This window comes from Engystomops pustulosus, chromosome 8 (genome assembly GCF_040894005.1).
Source record: "Engystomops pustulosus chromosome 8, aEngPut4.maternal, whole genome shotgun sequence".
NCBI lineage: Eukaryota > Metazoa > Chordata > Amphibia > Anura > Leptodactylidae > Engystomops > Engystomops pustulosus.
Genome location: NC_092418.1, coordinates 72,277,333 through 72,300,584, shown reverse-complemented (window position 1 = coordinate 72,300,584; position 23,252 = coordinate 72,277,333). Strand labels below are relative to the sequence as shown.

General features: G+C 40.3%; 1 protein-coding gene across 4 annotated transcripts in view; it reads left to right on the top strand.

The window, feature by feature from the left end:
- TRAK2 (trafficking kinesin protein 2) overlaps positions 1-23,252 on the top strand; it is a 33,433-nt gene that overhangs the window by 5,405 nt on the left and 4,776 nt on the right. Inside the window, exons 1-16 of one of the 4 annotated variants that reach the window (XM_072121187.1) lie at positions 66-430; positions 4,749-4,991; positions 6,115-6,312; positions 9,438-9,500; positions 11,462-11,538; positions 12,825-12,941; positions 14,782-14,991; positions 15,767-15,845; positions 18,285-18,415; positions 19,757-19,831; positions 20,230-20,367; positions 20,468-20,547; positions 20,989-21,186; positions 22,026-22,312; positions 22,494-22,769; positions 22,954-23,053. In XM_072121187.1, the coding sequence (XP_071977288.1) occupies positions 4,955-4,991; positions 6,115-6,312; positions 9,438-9,500; positions 11,462-11,538; positions 12,825-12,941; positions 14,782-14,991; positions 15,767-15,845; positions 18,285-18,415; positions 19,757-19,831; positions 20,230-20,367; positions 20,468-20,547; positions 20,989-21,186; positions 22,026-22,312; positions 22,494-22,769; positions 22,954-23,053 (2,066 nt within the window). In that variant the 5' untranslated portion in view covers positions 66-430; positions 4,749-4,954. Of the gene's footprint in view, positions 1-65; positions 431-4,748; positions 4,992-6,114; positions 6,313-8,251; positions 8,735-9,437; positions 9,501-11,461; positions 11,539-12,824; positions 12,942-14,781; positions 14,992-15,766; positions 15,846-18,284; positions 18,416-19,756; positions 19,832-20,229; positions 20,368-20,467; positions 20,548-20,988; positions 21,187-22,025; positions 22,313-22,493; positions 22,770-22,953; positions 23,054-23,252 lie in introns of those variants that run through there. The other 3 variants (XM_072121186.1, XM_072121188.1, XM_072121189.1) reach the window with 3 other exon arrangements.

The following is a 23,252-nucleotide window of genomic DNA, read 5'->3' as shown; positions in this document are numbered from 1 at the left end:
AGGGGATAATCCTCGGCACTAGTGGCGGAGCCAGAAGCGGCACAGAATGGAGCCTGGCACACTGCAGGGCACAGCCTTTATCCAAGTCCTGGGTTGGAGAATAAGATGTCCCTGACTTTCCTTCGTGTTTATTGTCACGCCTGTGTGTCTAATGCCCGGGCCTACCCATGGCTTCAGCTCGCAGGATGTGCTGCTTTTCATTAGAGCAGTCGCAGCTATATTCATGCTGTCACGTGGCGGGGGCTTGTTATATTTGGAGCTGCATTGTGCGATGATCTGCAGGAAGTGGTGAGGAAGGCATACACATCGTGCACATGTATTGTGCTGGTTGTCATGGCAGATCACTAGATCGTAGGCTCGGGGTGAACCCTCGCCTGTCCCCAGAGAGACATCTGGTTACGTCTCAAGGAGCTGTGGACCTTTAGACATGGTGAGGTCTCCTACTATACATGGTCTGGGTGGATGGTATGTCCTGCTGTATTTTAATGAAGAAGATTTAGGAAATGAATTTTATGTGGTAGTGGATGTTTTGATCACATTTCTGACTATGTAACTAATATCTGATCACAATGTAGATGAACAGTGAGCGCAGGGAGCTGTGCATCTTGTATTAGGACTCTGCATGTGACAGTCTCCAATATGTGATGGCAGCTGCTGTGAGGACACGGCCAAGGGAGCAGATGCCTGGAGAGAAGAGCCGAGCATTAGTACATCATGCCATTAATACCCCGGTCTTACTCACTCTTCTATCCGGGGGCAGCTCAGGTCTGCTGCACTCATCTGTTTTAATGTGAAAAAGCAATGTTACATGACCTTTCATAATTTGTATTTTGTTTTCTGAAAGCTGAAATATTCTAAAACTTTCATATTTAGAAGAAGCAGAGATTATGAGATTTATGATTGTTGTTGTTCCCTTTTTATTGATCTGATATAATCCATTTCCCTACACAAAAAAATAATGTTTGCTGCACATACATATAGGTGCAGATGAAGAGGAACAAAGCATGTAATGGAGCAGCGCAGGGAGTCGAGGGATCAGGCCCCAATCTGAGTGCAGACGTCAACAGATATGACTCAAGGGAATGTAACAACGATATCCCCAAAACGCCAGGAGTGCTGCTTCCCTACGTGTTTTATGTGCATATACTGTAGGAACACTTACAATTTTTATTTACTATTTAAAGGTTTTTGTTTTTAATACCCATTTATACAATATGATGTCACATTGCTGGGCTTAGTAGACTGCAAAGAAGCCACAACAATCCTCCAAAAGCTGCTGTGTCTTCAGAGGGGCCACCCATCCATCTGTTAATAAACACCTACACTATTCTAAGGATAGGCAATACATTAGAAAAAGACTGAAATCCCTCATAAAGACTGGTCTAGATAACTGGGACTGGTGCATGAATCCTGTCAGACATTACAATACCTACCTCATGTGTCAAAGCGATAAGGCGTTTCTTTATTTGGAAATTCAATCCTTAAAGGGATGGGGGTGGACAGCTCGCAGAACAGGTCACGCTCTTCGCACCACATCTTGGCCACTTGACTGTGTCTCAACCCTGGTAATGTTACCACAGCTTCTGGATTAGGGTAAGAGAGGTCAGTCACGGTCCAGGAGCTACTACCACTAGTTCTCCACTCCTCCACTTGAAGGACTTAAAGGGGTATTCCCATCTGGGCATTCATATTCAGTTGAATTCATTTTCCATATGTAAACATTTCTTCAATTGGATGTTATTTTAAAAAAAAAAAGTTCCTGTGTGCAGATAATTTCTCATAAGTGTAGCCATTTTGTCCCTTAGAAACCAGATGGCTTCCTTGTATACGACCACTCGCACCCTGGCAGCAGTGGCCAGATATGTGCTATTGAGTCCTGTCTGACCACCTGGCTCCAACGATCAATACCACAGGACGGCTGTGGGACATGCAGTAACTTCTGGACATTTCATAAACAGTGGTCGTATCCAAGGACAGTCTCTTGTTTTTAAGGGACTACATTTCTGAGAAATTATCTTCACACAGGTAAAAAATTTTTTAATAAGATCTAATTAAAGAAATATATATATTGTTCATGCATTACATGGCTGACATAGTTCCCTTTAAGACCTATAAGTCATGAGGTTGGGCCTCCATGTACAGGACGTGTTTCCTATAAAGGAAATCTACCACATGGATGCAATATTGTACACCAAGCCCACTTACTTCTAACAGCTTAGTTTTTTGAGAAAACAGTCTTTTAAGATAATGCAAATTAGCCTTAGGGGGATCCTGGCTAAGTCACAGAAACCCCTTCTGGCTCCAACGTCTGCTAATTATTCACTTCTCAGTTCTGTTCTCTGGCTGGGGTTGGAGGCTGGCAGAAACGCAGACTGGAGGTGTGAATATTTAGCGGATGACATAGCCAACGGAGGCTTCTGTGATGTAGTCTGGAGCCCCTGAGGCTCATTTGCATCATTTAAAAAGCCCCTTTTTCTTAAAAAAAAAAAAATGAAATAACAGCAGATCCTGCCAGAGGAGGCGCACACCAGTATGTCTGTATGTTTGGTTTACAATCCTTGATCTGGTGATAAATGTCCTCTGAATGTTTCCCATAAATGCTCAACTGGATTGAGATCTGGGATACTTGGAAGCCACCTCGTCTTCCTGTTATACATCTCAGTGCCATACTCTGTCCATCTGCAGCTCAATACATCTATGGACACTCATAGACATGAGAGCAAACTGTACATTGGAGGTTTCTTGCAAATTTACAAGGAAAATGTTTTTCTTGTAGATGCAAACCAAAAACTTGTCTTGGAGTCACTGGCTCAGGCAGAAACTATCGCTGTGCCCTATGAAGGGACCCTATAGTGACACATAAAATGATAAATGTAATATCACTGCTGCTTACAAGTGCACCTTCAGAGGGACTGTTTTATGCTGGGTGATCAAGAGGATGTCGCTAATCTACCAAAATATATTATACAGTTTAATATTTTTGGGTTTTTTTACTATTTGAAAATTGATTTGGAGCCTAATGAATACAGAAACATTGATGGTCATAAACAATAGATCAGATACGTCATTTGTGGTCTTTAATACTGTAAACCGTGTGTGTGTGTGTTAGTAGTATTGTAGTAGTAGAAGAAGTGTGAATACCTCTGTACAAAACAGTACTGAACCCCTAATAAGGAAAAACCACAATACTTCTGTAAAAGAGGAAATGGAATATGTGAGTTTCCCTTGTGTATATTGTGCAGACTTCTTGTAGAGCTGTGGTGTTGATGTTGTTTCAGCGAGGGATGGAGACAGGGGGATTGATGGTTTTATGTATGGTGGCGCTATTACTTATCATGGATATCTCAAACGCACTTGCCCGGCCACAGCACTGTTCCCAATATCTGCCCTGCATAGCTGCACAGCCGGGTATTGTAGGTTCGCTGTCCCGGGATATGTGATGCCAACACAATAAGGGGGTTATTGTGCCAATCATTGCCTGCATTAAGATTGGGACAGGTTTTCCTGTATGTGTATCGCATGATTTACATCTTCTACAGCAATTTTTTTTCTAATTGTACCCAAAAATGACAAAAAAAAATTCTAGCATATGAGATTTCATGTTTTGCATCTGGAAATTTTGATAGATCTTTTAATGAATGTTTTTAGGTTGAGGAATTTTTATGTGATCCCGGACTTTCTTACGTTTAATATTTAACTTTCTATAAAGTGTTTTTCTGGTTTCACAGCTCGGATGTTGTAGCTCACAGGGATGGGCAATAGTCTATTGTGCAGATCATGAAGACATACAGTATAATGTAACATAATATTGTCATAAAGGCACTATCTTTTGCGTGTATGTAGACTATTATGTAGCCGGTTGTTTGCCTATAGATAACAATATTTGGAGTGGATATTGATATATTGCTGTTTATATGCTGAAAGAATCTGGTGACTTTTTATATGTTGAGGTTCAAGGTTCTTTATGGAATTGTGACCCTTGTCTGTGGATCAAGAACTTTTCAGGGTGATCATAGGACCAGGACCAGGTCTCCGGCTGCCAGAGACCCTGGGGAGAAGGTAGAAACGCTCTATTACTTCTGCCTTCTCCTTTCTTCACTGCATAATTCTGCATTAGCTCTATGCAGTGAATAGCAGAGCCGACATTTGGTACCTGCCACTTCTGTAGGGTTTAATCAGTGCTGCTGGGTCTGATCAGACATCAGCCCTCCCTTACTAAGGAAAGGGTATCAAATAGCGTGCCAGAATACACTTTTAAGGGCTCGCCACTGACAGCTGAGGTGCAGTGCTAATATGCCATGTATGGTGTCGAATAAACTTCATGCTCTGTATTATGGACAAACATCTCTACTTTGGTCTCCTTTAACCAAAGAACATTGGGGGAGAGAAACTAATAAACATGCACCACAATTATGGAGTAATTTGCTTTAAATATACAGCTTCCAGGCTTTATGCCACATTTACTAAGCCTTTTATGACTAGTAGAATAAGGGGTATGGCTTATTCGGAAAGGGGCAGCCGCAGGTACAATGCACATTTTCTGATGCAAGATAAAGTGAATGGGCCAAATATGCATTTAATGAACTGTATTGTTAATCCTTGTTCCAAAATCCGAATGTCATAGGGACCGAAAAATAATTTCTCTGGAATTGCACTTCAACCTGTTTTGACTTGCCTCTTGCCAACAAATGTAGCTGCTCCCAGCAAACCAGTATTTTAAATTATTATTTTATGTGTTTTATTTTTAGATGAAATGAAGACTGTCAAAGAAAGAGAGAAGGTCTCATCATGATCCAGAGATGCCCTGAACCAGAAAATTTTTTTGTAGATATAATCCTGGCCGTACAGGCGACCGGTGACGTAGGAGAATCAGTCTTTCCTTTTTGCTATTTAAAACTAGACTATAATCGAAGTAGATGCTGAGATTCGCCTCCTCGAGAGTAAAGATAAACTCATGAATATCCACAGCGGAGACTCGGCTCCTGGCAATGGTAAGTCTGATAGATGAGATGCATATCAGAAAGACGTATTGGTCATCCCTACACCATCAATTACCCCTTCACATATACGTTATTCTAGAGATAAGAACTATTCCGATATAGTGTGGCATGTTTATGAGCTTTATATCTGCAGCATGATGAGAACTTTGGTATCCTTATCAAGTCATTACTTAACAGGTTATGTTATACAACATGGACATGTGCTTGACTCTGGCACTTGTAAGAGGACTTCTTCTAATATGTCAGTCTCAGTGAATACTTGCACTACCCAAAATAACCAACATTGAAGCATCATTTCGTGTTTCCCTGTGTTAAGCCATCCCAGCAGCCATTATTGTTTTTTTTTTCCTGGACAGATATGCCCTCCGGCGCTGACCCCCGGCGCTCTCTTCCCCCCTGCAGAGGGTCTTCGGCTTCCCAGCCAGAATGGAGGATGCACGTCTATGCGATCTGCCAGCACAGAACTATGACGTCAGCAGGCGGCAACACTGCCACGTCATAGTTCTTTGCTGGCAGATAACATAGACGTGCATCTGATGGCACGGCCGGGAAGCTGAAAACCTGCTGCAGGGAGACGAGGACTCAGGGGGACAGCGCCAGAGGGTGAGTGCTACGTCTATTTTTTTAAGGGGGCACTATGTTGAAGGTTTTATCTATGAGGGCACTCCGCTGGACATTTTATTGATGAATAGCAGCTGCATTTCCCACCCTAGGCTTATACTCGAGTCAATACGTTTTCCCATATTTTTGTGGTTAAATTAGCTGCACTCGCCTTATACGTGGGTTGACTTATACTTGGGTATATACGGTAATTTAACCCCTTCCCTTCATTTTATCTATGGCATAGAATTTTTGTGGAAGCTAGCCACATTTATAGGACACTGTCACCAGTATTTTGATATCTTTGTTCTATCCTAAGCATAGGTTAATTTAAAGAAATGTTATGGAATTCCAATTTATATAGAAAGTGGTCTGGATAGATAATATCAATGAGCATTTCTGCATCTGTAACTACAAGAACCAATTAGAGATAACTTACAACCTCAGAATATTATTCTAGCAGGCCTATTAATTTGTGTGTGTGTACATCTTCTCTATATTTTATTCTCCACAGATGTCTATCACAGTCATGATACCCCTGAGGTGGAATTGGTTAACTTGCTAGAAGAGCAGCTCCCTCAGTACAAGTTACGAGTGGACTCCTTGTATCTCTATGACCACCAAGACTGGTTACAACACTCCCCGACACATAAGAGAAATGGCCTCGGCAGCCTTTCTCCTGTCCTGGCTGAAGAGACCTTCCGTTACATGAGTAAGAGTTGTCTTCTAGCTTCTTAATAAGTTCTATATTGTATTTGGTGATTTAACAGAAACACTTTTTCTTGGAGCTTTCATATATCGCACGTCATGACGTTTATGTATGTCTGCTCTCTACAGCTCAGAAAACTTAATAGTAATGTACATTTTATACATAAAGCAAATAGACTCCTTTCCCAATCTTCAGCCCAATGATTAGTTTATTCTGACCACTAGGTCCCTAAGGGTGATGTCACACATTAGCGTTTTGATTCTGTTTTTAGTCCGCTTTTAAGCATGCACTTTCAGTCCGTTAAAAACTGCATGTGGTTTTTACAGACTGAAACGGACTTAAAACACCATGTGTGACATCACCCTAAGGGTGATGCCACACATGGCGTTTTGAACCCGTTTTTGGTCCATTTTTAAGCAGTCCGTTAAATGCATGCGTTAAAAAATTCCTTGGTCTTTCAAAAACGCATGCGTTTTTGGATGGATTACTTAAAAAGGACCAAAAACGGGTTCAAAACACCATGTGTGGCATCACCCATAGGATGTGTGATGAGCCGCAAAGGCTGCAGCTGTCCTTCCTTTGGGACATGCTACGATTCAATGAAATGATTCGGAATGCCAACAAAGACGTTATTAAAAATCGGCATAGCATAGGCTATTGGAACCTGTCACCAGCTAAAAATCACATTCCTGGTTACAGGTTCCCTTTACATAGGAGCTGGCTGAACAGTTTGGTAATTCCTACAGCTATTATAAGTCACCTGTTACTGCCATACATATTTGGCCATATACTGTAGCATTATAATTCAGGATATTTCAATATACCATATAATGCAGAAGTGTCTAATAGGTGACTGTTCTCTATGAGATCCATCTTTCCTAATACAAATCAGTTGTCACCTTGACGTTCAGTTTTTCAGATGCAGTTTTTGAAGACAAAAGCAGGCGTGGATGATAATGGGTGAGACAAATTATTGAAAGGTGCTGCTCCTCCTCCTATCTTTGCTCCACTCCTGGTTTGGACATTAAAAACTGCATCTGAAAAACTGAACGTGTGTTTGCACCTTTAGGGTGTTGTTACACGTGGCGTTTTGAACCCATTTTCAGTCTGATAAAAACCACTTGCATTTTTGAAAACGCATCCGTTTTTGCCCGGTTTTGTCCAGTTTTCCCTGTGGTCTTAATTAAAAACGGAAGTGTTTTCCAAAAAACGCATACGTTTTTAAACGCATGACTAAAAACAGGTTCAAAACGCCACGTGTGACACCACCCTTGGGGCTCTTTCACACTGCCCTTGTTTTTCACGTTTGTGGTTCAGTATTTTCCACAGCTGCCTCACAAAGCCATTGATTTCTATGGGTATTTTAAAATTTGCTTGTATTTTTCACTTATCTGTTGTCCGTGGAAAAAATTATGAAACGTTTCCTATTTTTTTTTTCACTGATGTGGATCACGGAAGGCAAAAGAAGTCGGAGTCTGCAAAAAAAAAAAAATATTATTATTATTTTTAATAATGAGGCTGAAAAACCAGGTGTGGTGTTTTCAAAGCAATGTTAAACCTTTGGGTTTTTTGTGAGTGGTTTTTTTTTTTTTTTTTTTATGGACACAAAAGGGGAGACAAACAGAGACCAAACGCTAAGGATGCACAACTGAAGCTGTGAACCAATGGCAACTTTATTCATAAAGTTCTAGGCAAAAAAACAAAGTAAAAGCACAATGCAGAGTTATAGTAAAGAGGACCCAGAATTCACTTATTCATTTACCAGCATGGATATATCGGGAGAGGGATTCAGTAGAGTAAGGGCCAGGTACCAGGTAATGGGTATTAGCATATTATTCCAACTGATCCAGTAAAGGAACTTTTGCGTTTATGAGACGTAGTTTTTTTACTTGGTTGGTTCTGTATCGCCTCTTCAGCTCTGCTAAATCTATGACACTGCGGATTCACTTATTGCAGCCGGCAGAATCTTACATGTCGCCTTCTATCAATGTAACTAGTGAAGTGAAAATCTGCAGATTAGTACAACTGGGACAAAACGTAAATGTTCAGATAAGAAATTGCTGGTATTCGTTTAACCCTTTATCTGCTAGGGAGACATAAATATGTATAAAATCCTGACCGACAATAAGCTGAATAAATGATCTACAGTGATGGCTGATAATAAAAGTATTTCTGCACCCAGACTGTTATTGATGTGTTTTTCCCCAGAACTGGGTTGGGCTCATTTTTATGACCTGAGGGAAAGTGTACACTAGCCTGTATATAGGTGTCAGCCAGCACCTTACTAAGCACACAGTGCACAAATCCGGAGTGGTGACACCTCAGGGTGTTCTCCAGCACAAAGCACAGTGCTGCAGCAGAATGGACAGCGATGAGCTGGATTGTTATCATAATGAGGAGATCCTTAATACCATCAGTCTGCAGGGTGAGTCTATCTGGATATCACATGGATAATAATCCTGCTATATACTGTCTGTATTGGAGACTTTCCTTCATATATCCTCGGAAATGAAGTGCTCAGAAGGAGTGCTGCATAGCGAGAGTACCCATGAGGTCACCTGTTTACTGCCAGAGCACATACTCTCCTAAAAAGACCAAACCCTTAAGTTGGCAATGTAATGCAGTCTATACTGTGCTCTGCAATATCCCAGTGGAACAGACTACAGATGCATTCCCAAATGCCAGTTTTTTTTGCAGGCAATATCTGGAGTGAATCATAAGGTTATGAATTATTTTTCTAGTTTTATTGCAGTGGGAATTTTGTGCCCAGAATATGGTCCATTGAAGTCAACAAGAGCTGTAAAAATAGCAGAATAACCCCTGAGAGTTGGTGGCTAACCCACTGTGGTTTACATTAGTAATGGTGGAGGTGGCATTTACACAAATATTTTTTTAACTTGCAAAAACGGCAGGTTTTGCATGGTTTGTGTTGTGCTGGCCTGAAGAAGGGCACTTCACAACTTTTCTGGCCGGCTAGGACTTCCCTTAGGATTTACTTCACTAGTTTGTCTATTCTCCTTTCTTCTATGTTCTATACAATCTCCACCATTTTTCATATAGTGCTTATAGTTTCCTAATTCTCTACTTATCTTTGTTTGTTTCCTTTCTATTCTTCTGTCTTCTTTAAGCTTTTGTTGAACTTCCCTCCTCTTCTTATGATGACTCTTGTAAACCAAGTCAAGGAACGCAAGGTAAATGTCTGTTTCTGCAATTTTGCATTTTGAAAGCCAGTAAAACAAGTTGTGCAGCGGGAAACATGGCTATTGGGGATATACGTAGGATGTCCTCAGATCGGGCATAACACAAGTTATTACTGTACAAAACACATTTTATAATATAAGAGTAGAAAGAAGCTCTCATTAAGCATGGCGTCTGATCTGCAGGAAGCATGGTATAGAGTAGGAGGCACTTAGAAAAGTGATGAACATTTTTGTGGAAACAGTTTAGGTATTTCTTCTTATAAAAGGCATAAGAAGTTGCTGTTATTAGTGGTTTTTACTGTCCAGCTGCTATTTTGTGATGACCACAGTTCACATCACCTAAAGCAGCTTCACAATGAAGGAGCCGTGTGAATTAGGAGCACAGTGGTAAGTGTTTAGTAGGGGCATCCAATTTATGGTACAAAACAGGATATCTATATTAAACTACAGAGGGTGTAAGGGCTGTTATATATGGTATACAGTATATATACCAGGAGCATGATGAACACTGATGTACTAGTGTGCGCATCCTGTGCCAGAATATGGGTAAATTTTCCTTCTAAGACTGCATGGTCCCATAAGTTATTTCCTTGGCTATGTCTATGTATACATTCTGTTTGCAGATACCCCATGCAGATAGTGTTTATAAACAACAAGAGAGTGGCCAACTTCAACCGGTATGGTTTCCGAACCCTGGCACCTAGAAATACAACTCTGGTGTCCTATTAAATAGGCGAATATCCCTTGGTAACTAACATACCGTACTAGGATTGTACTGTAAAAACTGTCAGCTGAAGGCAGAATGCAAAAGGAGCTACAAGACACTTTGAAAAAGTACATGCACCCTCTGTCTCTGAACCTGGTAAACATATTGACGCTGTACATATTTCTAATATATTTTGGTAAAATTTTACACAACTTAAATGCTTGGTAAAAAAAAAAAAAAAAGGTTCAATTTTTTCACATTTTTAGTTTGCTTGCAAATTCTATACTGAAAAAAACATTAATTGATTATTAATAAAAGTATTCTACCAAGTTAAAGTCCTACATGGCATGAAAAAAAGGAAAATTTGTTATGTGTAAAGTGGTATAATGTCATAATTTAAAGAATTACAGAACTCCATAAAATTCCTGGACTTTCAGGCACCGATAACACTCAGGCACAAAGGGGTTAATATTCTGTGTTGGCCTGGGCCATCTTTACAAATAGACAGGGACGTGTTCACTTCCAAGTATAACATGGAACAAGTCCACAATAACTTGCTGAGTATGACATAGCCTGAAGATGGCTTCTAGCAAATAATCCAAAATGAACCCATTGAAGGGACCTGTTACCACATTTAACCCCCCCCCCCCCAACCCATGAACACTACCTTACAGTCCTTCGTCTACAGTAGGTCTTTTTGTATATTTTTAATGTTGCATCTTTAAATGTACTTTTATTCCTTCCTAACATGCAATGAAGGAGTTGGGGAGCTAAACCAAGAATTCGGTCAACCCTGCCACCTGACCACCATTTGCACTGCCTCCGGTCATCACCTGACACTCCCCACTGCAGCCTGCTCTTGCCGCCACCGAGCTCTGGCTATCCAGTGTTCTCGCACATGTGCGCTATACACCTTACAGGAGCATCTCTCGGCCAACTAGTGGTGTGTGTACAGCACGTGCACGAGAGCCTGAGCGGGACAACGGCAAGAGGGTTGCTATTTGTTAGATTGGGCGGGGGTTTAATGTGGTGACAGTCCCTTTAAATTTGGCAATTTATAATGATGTCTTGTGGAAAAACATTTCAGAGCTGTTTGCAGACTGTACGAAGGTGATGGCTATTTGCATATGGATTGGAAAGGCTAAGCACACATGCGGCTGGGAAATACAATGATGCATAATTGTTTGCATTTTCTATTTATATGAGCACCTTACTTGTCATAATCCTTTTTCTATTCCTGTTTCAGTTCTTGGTTCAGAGAGAATTGACCAGATGACAAGAAGCTACCATGATACGGATATGCTAACCCATCTACTGACTGAGGTGAGAATCCCCTATTGTTGGTTTAATGCCCTCACCCTGGTGTCTAATTACTATGACATTCGCTCTGATCAATTTATTTCTCACTGTTTTGATAACTGCTACATATACATTGATCAATCCCCTTTTATAGGGGCCACCGCTAGGAGGAGCTGTGTTCATTAGAATAGTAGCTTCCAATGAACCAACAAAGCAGGAACTAATAATAGTTGGTGTCTGCCTCCTGGTGCCAGTGCTGGGGACTTTATTATAATAGGAAACCATAATGCAAACATTATTTTTTTTAAAAAATCCTTCTTTTATGGAGATATAGATGAGCCTGCACATGTATGGGGGCAAACCTGTCAAGAGTGACAGTCGCAAGTCGTCTAGCGCTCCTCTACAATTATAACTACTTTGTTTGTGTAGACAACCATGCCCGCCCACTGGGTACTTGCCTGCTCATTTCAATGTCTTTTTGAGACACTGATCAACCCAGAAGTCCCTGATGTCTGCTGGTGATGCGGCTCCAGCTCATGATGAGGCACCGTTTGCTCGCCTGTGGTGGTCTTGCATTTGCCTAAGTCGTTTTTGGTCCACTGTCCTTTCCTGTAAAAAGGCGTTACAGGCACGCTAATCCTGAATACCGCGGAAACACTTTTTATTCATGTTTGATATGTCAACTTTCAAATATAAGAAATACCTCACCCGACACCTTCTCCAAGCTGCCAAGACACCAGGAGATGGCGTTACGATCCCCTCACCTCGATTTCCGAATGGCTAGTTGAAATCGCCTCCACCTGTAGGATATAGGAACTCCTTTCACAGTCTCCTGCAGACCACAACCATTTCTCTAATACTTGGTTCCACTGGCAGACATTTTTTGCCTCTCCTGCATACTGTGCACTACAGGACTAATGATGTCCCACTCTGGTGCACCCACTCCCTTGTCCCTTGTGCTCGCCCCCTCCTAACCCCCCTCCCCCCTCATCTTATGTTCCCCTTCTTGCTTACTCTCTAGCAAATCCTACCTGATGTCATAAAATACTCGTGCAATTTAGTATCTTGTTGTACGTTGTCTGACTTTATATGGCTATTGGTTTCATCCTGCCCAAAAGGCAGTGTATCGTTGTCATGTTATTGCCACGCCACTGTTTTAAACTTGTCCCAACTGTTAATCGATAAAATTGAAAAAAGGCGATGATCATTGCTTTGCTTATTGTTTTGCTTTGAATAGTCTCTTCACGGGCAGTATTGATGGTCTTTACACTATCGAGACATTTAATATTTCTAGGATTATTTCTTTACAGAGAGATCGAGACCTTGAGTTGGCTGCTCGCATTGGTCAGGCCCTACTGAAGAGAAACCACATCTTAACAGAGCAGAATGAATCCTTGGAAGAGCAGTTGTCTCAAGCACTAGATCACGTGAGTGGGTTTTATGTGCTGCTTTATTGTTATATTTCTTACTATTTGTTTGTGTTCTACCTAGTGTTCTTATTGGTGAATAAACATAGCCTTAAAGGAAATCTACCGCTTGCCTCAGGCAGTTTATGAAATCACACTTACATGCCAGTGGTATGATTGCAGGATTGCATCTTCATCAATGCTAAAAATCATCAAATCTGGAGAAAATGGATCCTTAAAAATTTGTAAACTCTGCTTGGGCACTCCTGTGAGCGTCATCCAAGCTGTGCGGCGCTCTGTAGGCTTATAATTATTCAAGCTTCCGCTTATTCCCTCCTCCTTCCTGATGTCTCCGGGTCTCATATTTTTATAAATCTATTTTCTCCAAATTTGATGAGTTTTAGTGTTCTTATCGCATATTAGTGTGGTTGCTTAAAAACTACCTGAGGCAAGTGCTAGATTTCCTTTAAAAGAAATCCGCCAGCAGGATGAAGGATTTTTTAGCTTTGTGTGTCCTGGCACATTTTTTAGATTCTTATTTACGAATAAAAGGCTTTAAAATTAGGAAAATAAAACCAATGAAACCTGTGGAGACTGGAGACCCTCAGACTCATTTGCATAATTTGCAATTATTTTACTTTTTTTAAAGCTAGTGAATAAGAAGCTAAAAAAAGCAGATCCTGCCAGAGGGAGCACCCACTAGAATGTCAGTGATTTACGATCATTCATCCTGGTGGTAGCTGTTCTTTAAGATTCACATTGCGTTGAACCCATTGCGTTGTACATTTTGGTGAATGATAGAGGAAAGCTCCTGTTTACCACATACGTACCTATAAGCACCCATTTGAGTACCTGTAGGATCTGATATTTGTTTTATAGTATAAAGTAGTTGAATACTCTTTGAGAGTTGTAGGCAGCTTTTTGCCTAGATATTGGCATGTTTTTAATTAAATTGTGTTTCCTGCACATAAAGGTTCTCAGGTTATTTTCCTGGAAACAAAGCTGAAAAGAAAGTATGCAGACAGTCTTACCCTCTGTATTCAGTCAAGATGTTTTATGTATATTAACAGAAATTCTGAACGTCATATATTGTTTCTCTTTTTCACATAATTTATCTAAACCACTAATAGATACTTAGTGGGCGAGTTGGGATTACTGCCGTGTTCACCAATATGGGGTACTACTTATGTAACTATATGCTACACGAGTTTGAGCGTAAACTATTCTGGCAATTCAAAGGGGTGAACACTTTAAAAGACATGTTTCAAAATTGTAACTCTAATTTGGCCTCCATTCTAGAGACACGTTTAGATATAAACAAGTGAGATCAGTGATAAATACAATTGTAGACATTAAAATATATTAAAAATGAGAAGATCAAAGCTATTTGAGGTAACCTAGAACTTACAGAAAAAGAATGAAATTCTTTCAGAATTTTATAGGTTACTGATGGACATGGAAGTAGACAATTATCCTTTGAGATTTAAGGAGAAGAGGTAAATTTTCTGATCAACAGCCCAAAAAAAGCTGGATTAAATAAAGAATCAATCTAGATATCATACTACAGAGATTGTTTACAATGGAATGTTAGGGATTTCATCTTTATTTTTAATCTTTTTTTCCTTCCAATTCTTGCTTCCAATTGGGGGATAGTCTTTGTGGGATTTTAAAAATATTTTGAACATGGTTCTATTAATAGATTAATAAAATGTATATAGTTTCTTCCTATCATGTGTAGCCATTTTGTATTCGTGTATTTTTAAATATTGTATTGGTACACCACTTTATTTAAAAAAAAAATGTACGTAGACCATGTTCCTTGCATCTTGTCATCCACTGAAGAGCCTTGTTTTTTTTATAGGTGAATCAGCTCCAGCATGAGCTGTCTAAGAAGGATGACCTGCTCCGTGTGGTCTCCATTGCCTCAGAGGAGAGCGAGACGGACTCGAGCTGTTCTACTCCTTTGCGTTCTAATGACTCCTTTACCATCACACATGGACTGCTGCAGCTGGATAACTTACATGTCAAGCTGCGAGAACTGGAAGAAGAGAATATTGCTCTCCGATCTCAGGTACAGGTGTGAACGTTTATTTAACACCCATATGGGACCGGATAAAATAAGCATTATTGGTTAACGTGCATGTTTGTATCTGTATATCAGTACATATCACCAATTTCAGTGCATATCACCAATGTATAATTATTCAAAAATCAAATATAAAGTAGCTCACCAATTGAGATTAATGGAATATTTCTGTTTGTTTGTGTTTTTTTTAATTTATGTGGTATCAGGGAGTGTTTTGACACCTGGCACCCATTATCTGTGAGAGTAAGGCTACATTCACACTGCTGCATGGGGACTTGTATACGGCTGCCGTATATACGTCCACCATAGACGCAATGGGACCGGTGTGGTGAAGCACACGTGCGGCACCGTTTCGTAGCCGGGGAAAAGATTAGACATTTCCTATCTTTCCCTGGAATACGTCACCGTGCACAATACATTGCTGTGGAGAGGGGTGGGGGTGAGCAGTACTCACACCCTCCTCCTCTTTTGGGCACCAACGTGTGAATGTAGCCTGAGAATGAGAGATGTGGCTTCTTCACAATCTATCATGCAGAAGGCTGTTCATTGTATAGTGCCTGTGCTTGGTATAACAGCCCCCTCTCATTGGTCTTAGGTGGCAGATCCTTCTCATTCAGATTCTCCTGAGGACATGTGATAATAAATTGATGTTTTTATGTGTTTTGTATACATTTATTTATTCTATGATATGACTATTGTACAATCACCTTTTAGGTTTTTCTATTTATGAATTTGTCTTGCTTCATTTGTACTGCATCAGGCCTCCCATCTGACAACAGAAACTATAACTTATGAAGAGAAGGAGCAACAATTGGTCATTGACTGTGTCAAGGAAATACGTAAGTTTTTAATCGGAAAAAACCCAGAGTGGGCAGACTGTTTTAAGGGAGTGTAACATAAGTGAAAAATAGATGACTCTCCCATGACTCCTACAAATTGTTCTAATGCAGGGCTAGAGAGAGGAGCCTGGTGAAAGGGGTGGAGCTGAGTGACATAATCGGAGAAAGCTGGGGAGGGGAGGAGTCAGTGATGTGGAGCTGAGGGACTTGTATGACAATAAGAACAGGAGATTCTTGAGGCAAAAATTGGACGAAACCGATTTGAAAATAATTTCTTCCAAATGAGGTGCAAGATACAAAGATTTAGCCAACATCCCTGTAGAGATAAGGGAGATATTTTCCTTCCCAAAGAGATTCCTGCTGGGAGAGGCACAGATACGGGATGTGTGAGGTAAAGGACTGATATACCACCAAAATGTTTACCTGTTCAAAGTAATATTTATTCAGTTATACTTGTAGTGGTGTTCCCACAAAGACAAGTTTCTTATATGTACTCAGGATATCAAAATAACACATTTGTCTTATTCAATGTTATTAACAAAAATACAGCATTTCACAGATATAATTCCAGCCTGTCTTTCAGTCCTGGTGTACAGAATTTCAGTTCCCCCTAGACACGACCCTGTAACTTCTGACTTGGGATCAGGGCAGCCATCTTAGATTTCTGTGTGACGGCAGCAGAGCTGGGATTTCTGTCTCTCTGCTCCCTGCACTCTAGCCCCACCCCCTGCAGTCCAGGACGGAGCTCACACCGACACTGTATGGACTTCCTGCCGACAGCAGCGTGAGGTGAACTGCAAACTACAGACAGATAAGTTGTTTATCTGGGAAGGCAGAGCAGGAAAGCACAGCAGATGTAATTTGTTGTGGAATAGCAGAGATGTAGCAGGGCTGACCGTGTCATTGTGTGTTATGGACATCTCAGAGATCTGATCATCTCTGATCGGTGTCATCTCTCTTTCTATGTGTTGGAGACTAGTACAATGTTCAGAAGCTAAATGAAAATGTATATAAACCTGTACCCTGATAATCTAACCACAATGTCAGTTCACAGAACTAGATGGATCATAATGTGTGTGGCTTAGAGACTCCCGCCCAGACCCAGGAATCTTACACTGGCCATAACTGAGTAATAGGAGCTAAAACGGCAATAAAACTGAGTAAAATTGTGATGAAAAGGTTTAAAAATTATCTTTATTATGTTAACATCATTAGGGGATTGAAATTTTAGAGTTTTCTTTCATGGGAAAACCCCTTTAATTTATTGGTCCCTTGGCCAAAGTTGTTGGAAATATTTGTAGTGACCAAGACAATGAAAAATATAAAAGTAGAATTATAACAAGGTCTACAAGCCATTCTGGAAATGTCCACCAGGGGCCCAAAGGCTCATCAGCACAAGTTTCAAAGTTTATTTTTTAGAAGGAAGGATGGTTGAATTTTTATGTAAGTCAGAGCTGTTATATTTCTACTTCATTCCAGACTAATAAAAAGTTTACAGATAATTACATACCTTACAGCTGATCACTGCAGCCTGGGGGGGATGTATATGCGACCGCAAATTTGCGGCCGCATATATTACCCCATAGACAGCAATGGCAGCCCTGGGGGCAGTACGGCACCACACACTGAGAAAGATGGAGCATGCTCTGTCTTTCCCTCTGTGTGCGGCTGTTTGCCGCTGTTCCCTATGGAGGGGGTCTAGAGAGCTTCACCAGACGTCACAGTGGGCAAAGAGGTCAGTCTGTAACTAGGGGTCGTCTGTTACTCCGGTGTCCTTTAGTCAGGGAAGACACTGGTGAATCCTGAAATGGAAAATAGCTTCTGAATCATCTTTTTTTTGCCTTTCTGTCTTCAATAAACATTTTTACAAAAAGTGATCAAATGGTTGTACATTTGTCAAAGTGGCATCAATGAAAACATCCTCTCATCTGCAAACAATGACAATTTACAGGTGTCAGAATATGGCAATTCCAGGCGTGTTTTGTCGTTGTTTTTTTTTTATATAACTATATCAATTTTGTTTCTCTTTATTGTACTAACCCCAAAATAAGGAGTGGTGTCCACACATTAAAAATGTGGTGTCACATTTGAAAAATTTTCTGCTTCGCACAGAATATTAAACGGTGCCATTAGAAAGTACAATTTGGCTTGCCCCTAGCAAGCCCTCACACAGCTGTGTAAACAGAAACACAAAATTACAAAAAAAAAAACCTTGGGCTTGAAGCGGTTAACGGATCAGTTGGAAACTCAATGTTGTGACAGACTTTCTAGGCACTGATATACTCCTGGTCACTAGCACAGAGAGAACCAGTTACCAGTTAGATAAATTACAGTAGATTTTTAGCTTTCTATTGTTAAGATTGACTTCAGAATTGTTCAGATTGTTGGTAGAATTAGTGTCTTAAATGTCCAAAACATTTTTTATTTTTTTTTTTATAGGGGAATCCAATGCCCAGATCAGTAAACTGACGGATGAGCTGTCGGATAAATCTGAGGAGATTGTACGCTATCAGGAGGAGATATCCACTGTGTTGTCTCAGATGGTTGATCTCCAACATAAGATGAGGGAGGTACGTATCAGGCTCGTCTCTTGTAATCTCTGTATCCGTTTCATTCAGGTTGAAACAGGATATTAAAGGGAATGTTTTTCTATGCATGGTATTTATTATATGCAAGAAATGTAGGAAATATTGGTGCATATATGTGTTGTATATAATTTATGTAAAAACTAATAAAGCTTTTTTAAAACAAAAAAAAGGGAATGTTTGACCTCGTTGTTTTTAACATTTTTATTCAAACTACATACTGAAATGTATTTTTATTATTTTCATTATATTATTTCAGTATTATTCTGCGTATGATTAGGAAATTGTTGGAAATAAATAGATCTTGGCACATGTATAGTTAAACTTTTAATATGTTGCAAGTTTATCGGTGGTCTTTAGGTGCAGTGTTTCTGCCAATAACACAGACCTTTGGCAAACACCAATACCGCCCATAAGAAAGTCTAGGAAGGTATGATAGATGGGATAGCACTGACGTGGAACAATACAGGGAGATAAATGAGCGCCATGGGTGGCATTGGTGTTTGCCAAAGGTCTGTATTATTGACTGAAACGTTACACCTAAAGACCACCGATAAATTAAGCTCACAAAATTTTACAGGTTTATCTATTTGGATTGTTTGGGCTGGAACATGAATCTCAAGCACCAATTGCATCTGTTGTCGATAGCTGCTGCCCATCACTGGCCTCAGTGTTATACATCACCTAACTGCTGAGGCCAGTAATAGGCCATAACATAAAAAATACATAACTTTTTCTTTCTATAATTCATCTATTTTGTATCAAGAATACTTAGATTTTATTATATAGAGAGACCTAGAAATCACCAACAAAAAACTTTTAAGGACATCTATCATCAGTTTGACTGATGGTACATGTCCAGCATGACATTCTTGTTTCTTTATGTACTAATCGGAACAGTTTTTATTGTATAAAGAAACAGCATATTTAATGCTAAAATTACTTTAAAAAAAATATATGTAAATGAGCTCGGGCCTCTTGGCATTGCTGGATTTTAATGTATGCTTGCAACCCTGCCGCAACAGTACCTCCTGCTCCCTCCTAGGGAGCTAGAAGAGAGCCCACGCCCCATCGCTCTGACATTACTGGCTCCTCGCTCCCTGGTACTGTTACAGCTGGGGAGGAAAGTGCGACGTGCACACATTCAAATCCGGCAATCTGACTCATTTACATATTTTAAAAAGTTGTTTCAAAAAACCAACGAAAAACTGTTTCGATTAGTGCATAGAAAATGTTGGACTTCTGCTATCACGTAAACTGATGGTGGATGTCCTTTAAATTTTCTTGTATTCTGTAAAATTAACACTTATTTTGTATTTTTTACAGAGCGCAATAGAGAAAGAAGAGCTGAGAATCCATTTGCAGGCATCCAAGGAAGCTCAGAGGCAGCTGACTGCGGAGGTTAGTTTTCCTTGTGTTCTCTTGGTGTAGGCTTCACGCACCTGATGGTCCATATTATGGGAGTAGCTTAAATCAAGTTTAGGCCTCATGCACAGGTGTGCTGTTTGTGGGCCTCATATTAGGGAATGTTATTCCTTGTTTGCAGTACTCTCCCCGATGACAATAAAAGAGACTTCCCAGTGCACGGGGGCAAGGACTTTATGGGCATGAACCCATAGACAGTAATGGGGCTAGTCCGAGTACATATGTTATAATATGAATGCACTTTTGGCTAAATATAGCGTAAACGGTAGATTTGATGTCTCCAAAGGAAGCACCTACTAGTTCATTGAAGGGGATAATCATTTATTCCTTTTCTATTTTATTGTATTATACACTAATTATCTTTTTATGTTCAGCTTCATGATTTACAGGATCGCAATGCAGAATGCCAGGGGATGCTGCAGGAAGCTCAGGATGAATTAAAAATGTTGCGATGTAAAGCCAGTCCTTCAGCACTTCTGAGGCGGCCCCAGTCATGCAGTGTCTTCCCTGTGGTACGATGGGTTAAACAAAAAAATGAGAAAATATATCAACTGCCGTAATTTAAAAAAAAAAAAACTGGATGAAAACAATTTATCATTTCTTTTTTAATAGGATTCCTTAGCAGCCGAGATTGAGGGCACCATGAGGAGAGAGCTGAGCTTGGAAGAAGATTCCAACTTTGGAGAACGAAAGTAAGATGTTCTTTTAATTGTATTAGTAATCTCTTAGGACACGAAGTACAGTGCAGCATATGCATAGACCTCTCTAATCTTTAGAATGAATGGCCCCAGTCTGGATTCTTTAAAAGTAGAGTGGTGTAAATGGAGAGATGGTCTCACATGAATGCTGCTGGTCCAAACAATTGGTGTGACTATAACTATGTTTGGGGCCCTCCTTCAGTTGGTTTGAAAAATAGATTTAGTGAGGTTACGGTACAGCACATCCACTTGCCAGTGCAGTGAATTGCTGGGCATCGCCTGTAAAATGCAGGTCCAGAACTTGTATCATTGTAATATTGAAGAAATGAGTGGACAGGAAAGACGTCCTGCCATCACAAGACATTAAGTGTTAGGAGGCACCTAAAGATACATGTGTTATATAGATCGTTTTTAATTTTTTTTCTTGCCTTTTAGAAAACATCCAAAGCGTGTGTTTGATACAGTCAAAGTAGCCAATGAACTTCGCAGCCGATCATCTTCCACGTCTTTGTCGATACCAGGATCGAACCGCTCTGGAGTGGTGATGACTGCTTTGCCTTTTGAATCGGTGGCAAAAACTGGAGAAAAGAAAAGTTATAACTGTTCAATTGAAGAAAAGCAGAAAGATGTCAAGTGAGTGGGACTGGGTGGTCTTGGGAGCTTACAATCTTCTTCTAGCTAAGCCTATGTTTGTGGGATCATATTATATATACTCTGCATATAATGTGTATTTTTCCAGTAAAGGGAACCTGGGTACACATGACATTCAGTGTGTATGTACACCCAGTGTGCAGTCACTAGGTCCCAGTATTGTCACACTACACCGCCTTAGACTTTTGTTCTACTTGTCATTCACTTGGTGTTCTGTCACTTATTAACCATATAATGTATAATATAGTGTTTCAGTATCCAAGAGGGTGCCGGGAGTTGTATGCATGTTTTGGTCTTTGTTGCATTTAGCCTGCTAGTGTATTACAGAATTGTTGTATAAACGGTTCTATTACTATGCCGTATGATTTTCACTGCGTTTGGCTGTATACTAGAGTCTGTATAATAATCATTAACATATCAATGTATAATAAATCCTTAGTCCAGTGGATGGTACTTTTCAATGATTGCCATTATTCCTTGTATTAGTAGTCATACAGTAGGACCACCCAAGAAAGTATTTCCATCACTTACAAATTCTATTGAACTGATCACAAAGCCTGGGTTATAACTGAGCTTATCCGACTGTATGTTCATTGCAAAGCTTCACTATAACTCATAAAATGAAGCCATGATGGTCAATAATAGAGTCTTACATGACTACTTTATAGTCAAGTTCCATAGTTACTGCTTATACTACCCCAGGTGTTCCTACACATAGGATCCCCAGTGTAAGACCCACGTATTAGGCCACTTATACTGAAAACCTCTAACATTTATTTGCTGTAGTATTGACATAATCGCTGTATTGTCTTCCTTGAAAGGGATAACGTAAAGTGTGAAATCCTTGATGATGGTTTAGAGACTGCACTACACAGACTGCACCTTCGCCGCCAGAACTACCTAAGTGAGAAGCAGTTCTTCAAGGACGAGTGTGAGCGGAAACTAAAACATCTTGAGGATGAGAGAGATCATAGTTGCTGCAGCAGTCCTACAGGGAGTGTCATGTCTCTGACTACCCACTTCTCCGATTGTACTGACTGTTCTGCCACCTCTAGTTCGTTGCGCAGTCTGCTGCCGGAGAAGCTTCAGATCGTTAAGCCTCTTGAAGGTAGGTGGCTCTGGATATTAGACCTTTTTGTTTGACATACATCAACATTAAGATGATGTGTATGCTGCTTTTGACATCCTTGAAAAAAACGTACTAGTTGTTATATATTTCATGATCCTGCAAATCTTTACTCAAGGTATAGATGCTGCACAATGTGACGTGGGTATAATGTATTCATCAGGTTCTCAGACTCTTCATCACTGGCAACAGCTGGCACAGCCCAACCTGGGTACTATATTGGATCCCCGTCCTGGTGTTCTAACCAAAGGTTTTAAGCCCCTGCCTGAAGATGCTGAATATCGCTTGTGTGATCTGGAAGAGGATGAAAAGGAAGACGATGAGGATGATGAGGGAGGAATAACGTTTAAAGTCCACGAAAGAGATGATGATCAAGTGCCAAAATCCTCGTCGAGTATATTCCTGCCACCTATAAGCCTGGCACCAGCCACAACCTATGGTTAGTTCACAAATTTACAAACTTTTGACAAATCCATGTGAATGATGCTGGTATGAAGCTTTCTACTCGTATTGCCTCATTCCCACTTTGTATAAGGGCTCTGGGATTTATCGTAAATTCCATCCCTTCTAACTGCTTGAGATTTATGTAATTATAACCTTTCATTGCTTTGTCTGTATTACAGCCACAAACCCTGGAAAGTCCCTAGGCAGCACAAATTCTACATTTACCTTCACTACTTGCCGGATCCTTCACCCCTCTGACATCACTCAGGTTACCCCCAGGTGAGGTGCTGACTGCTGGATGTTTTAGGAAAGACATTAATGTTAAATCACTAGGAGGGTAGCAGTGGTTATTTCACATCCCTCATCTCTGTGTGGCTTTCATAGGGGTTATGCCTCACCTGGGTTTTATAGTCAATGGGTGACCATGTGGCCACTCAACAATATACATAAACTACTTTCACCTAATTCTAGTGAATTT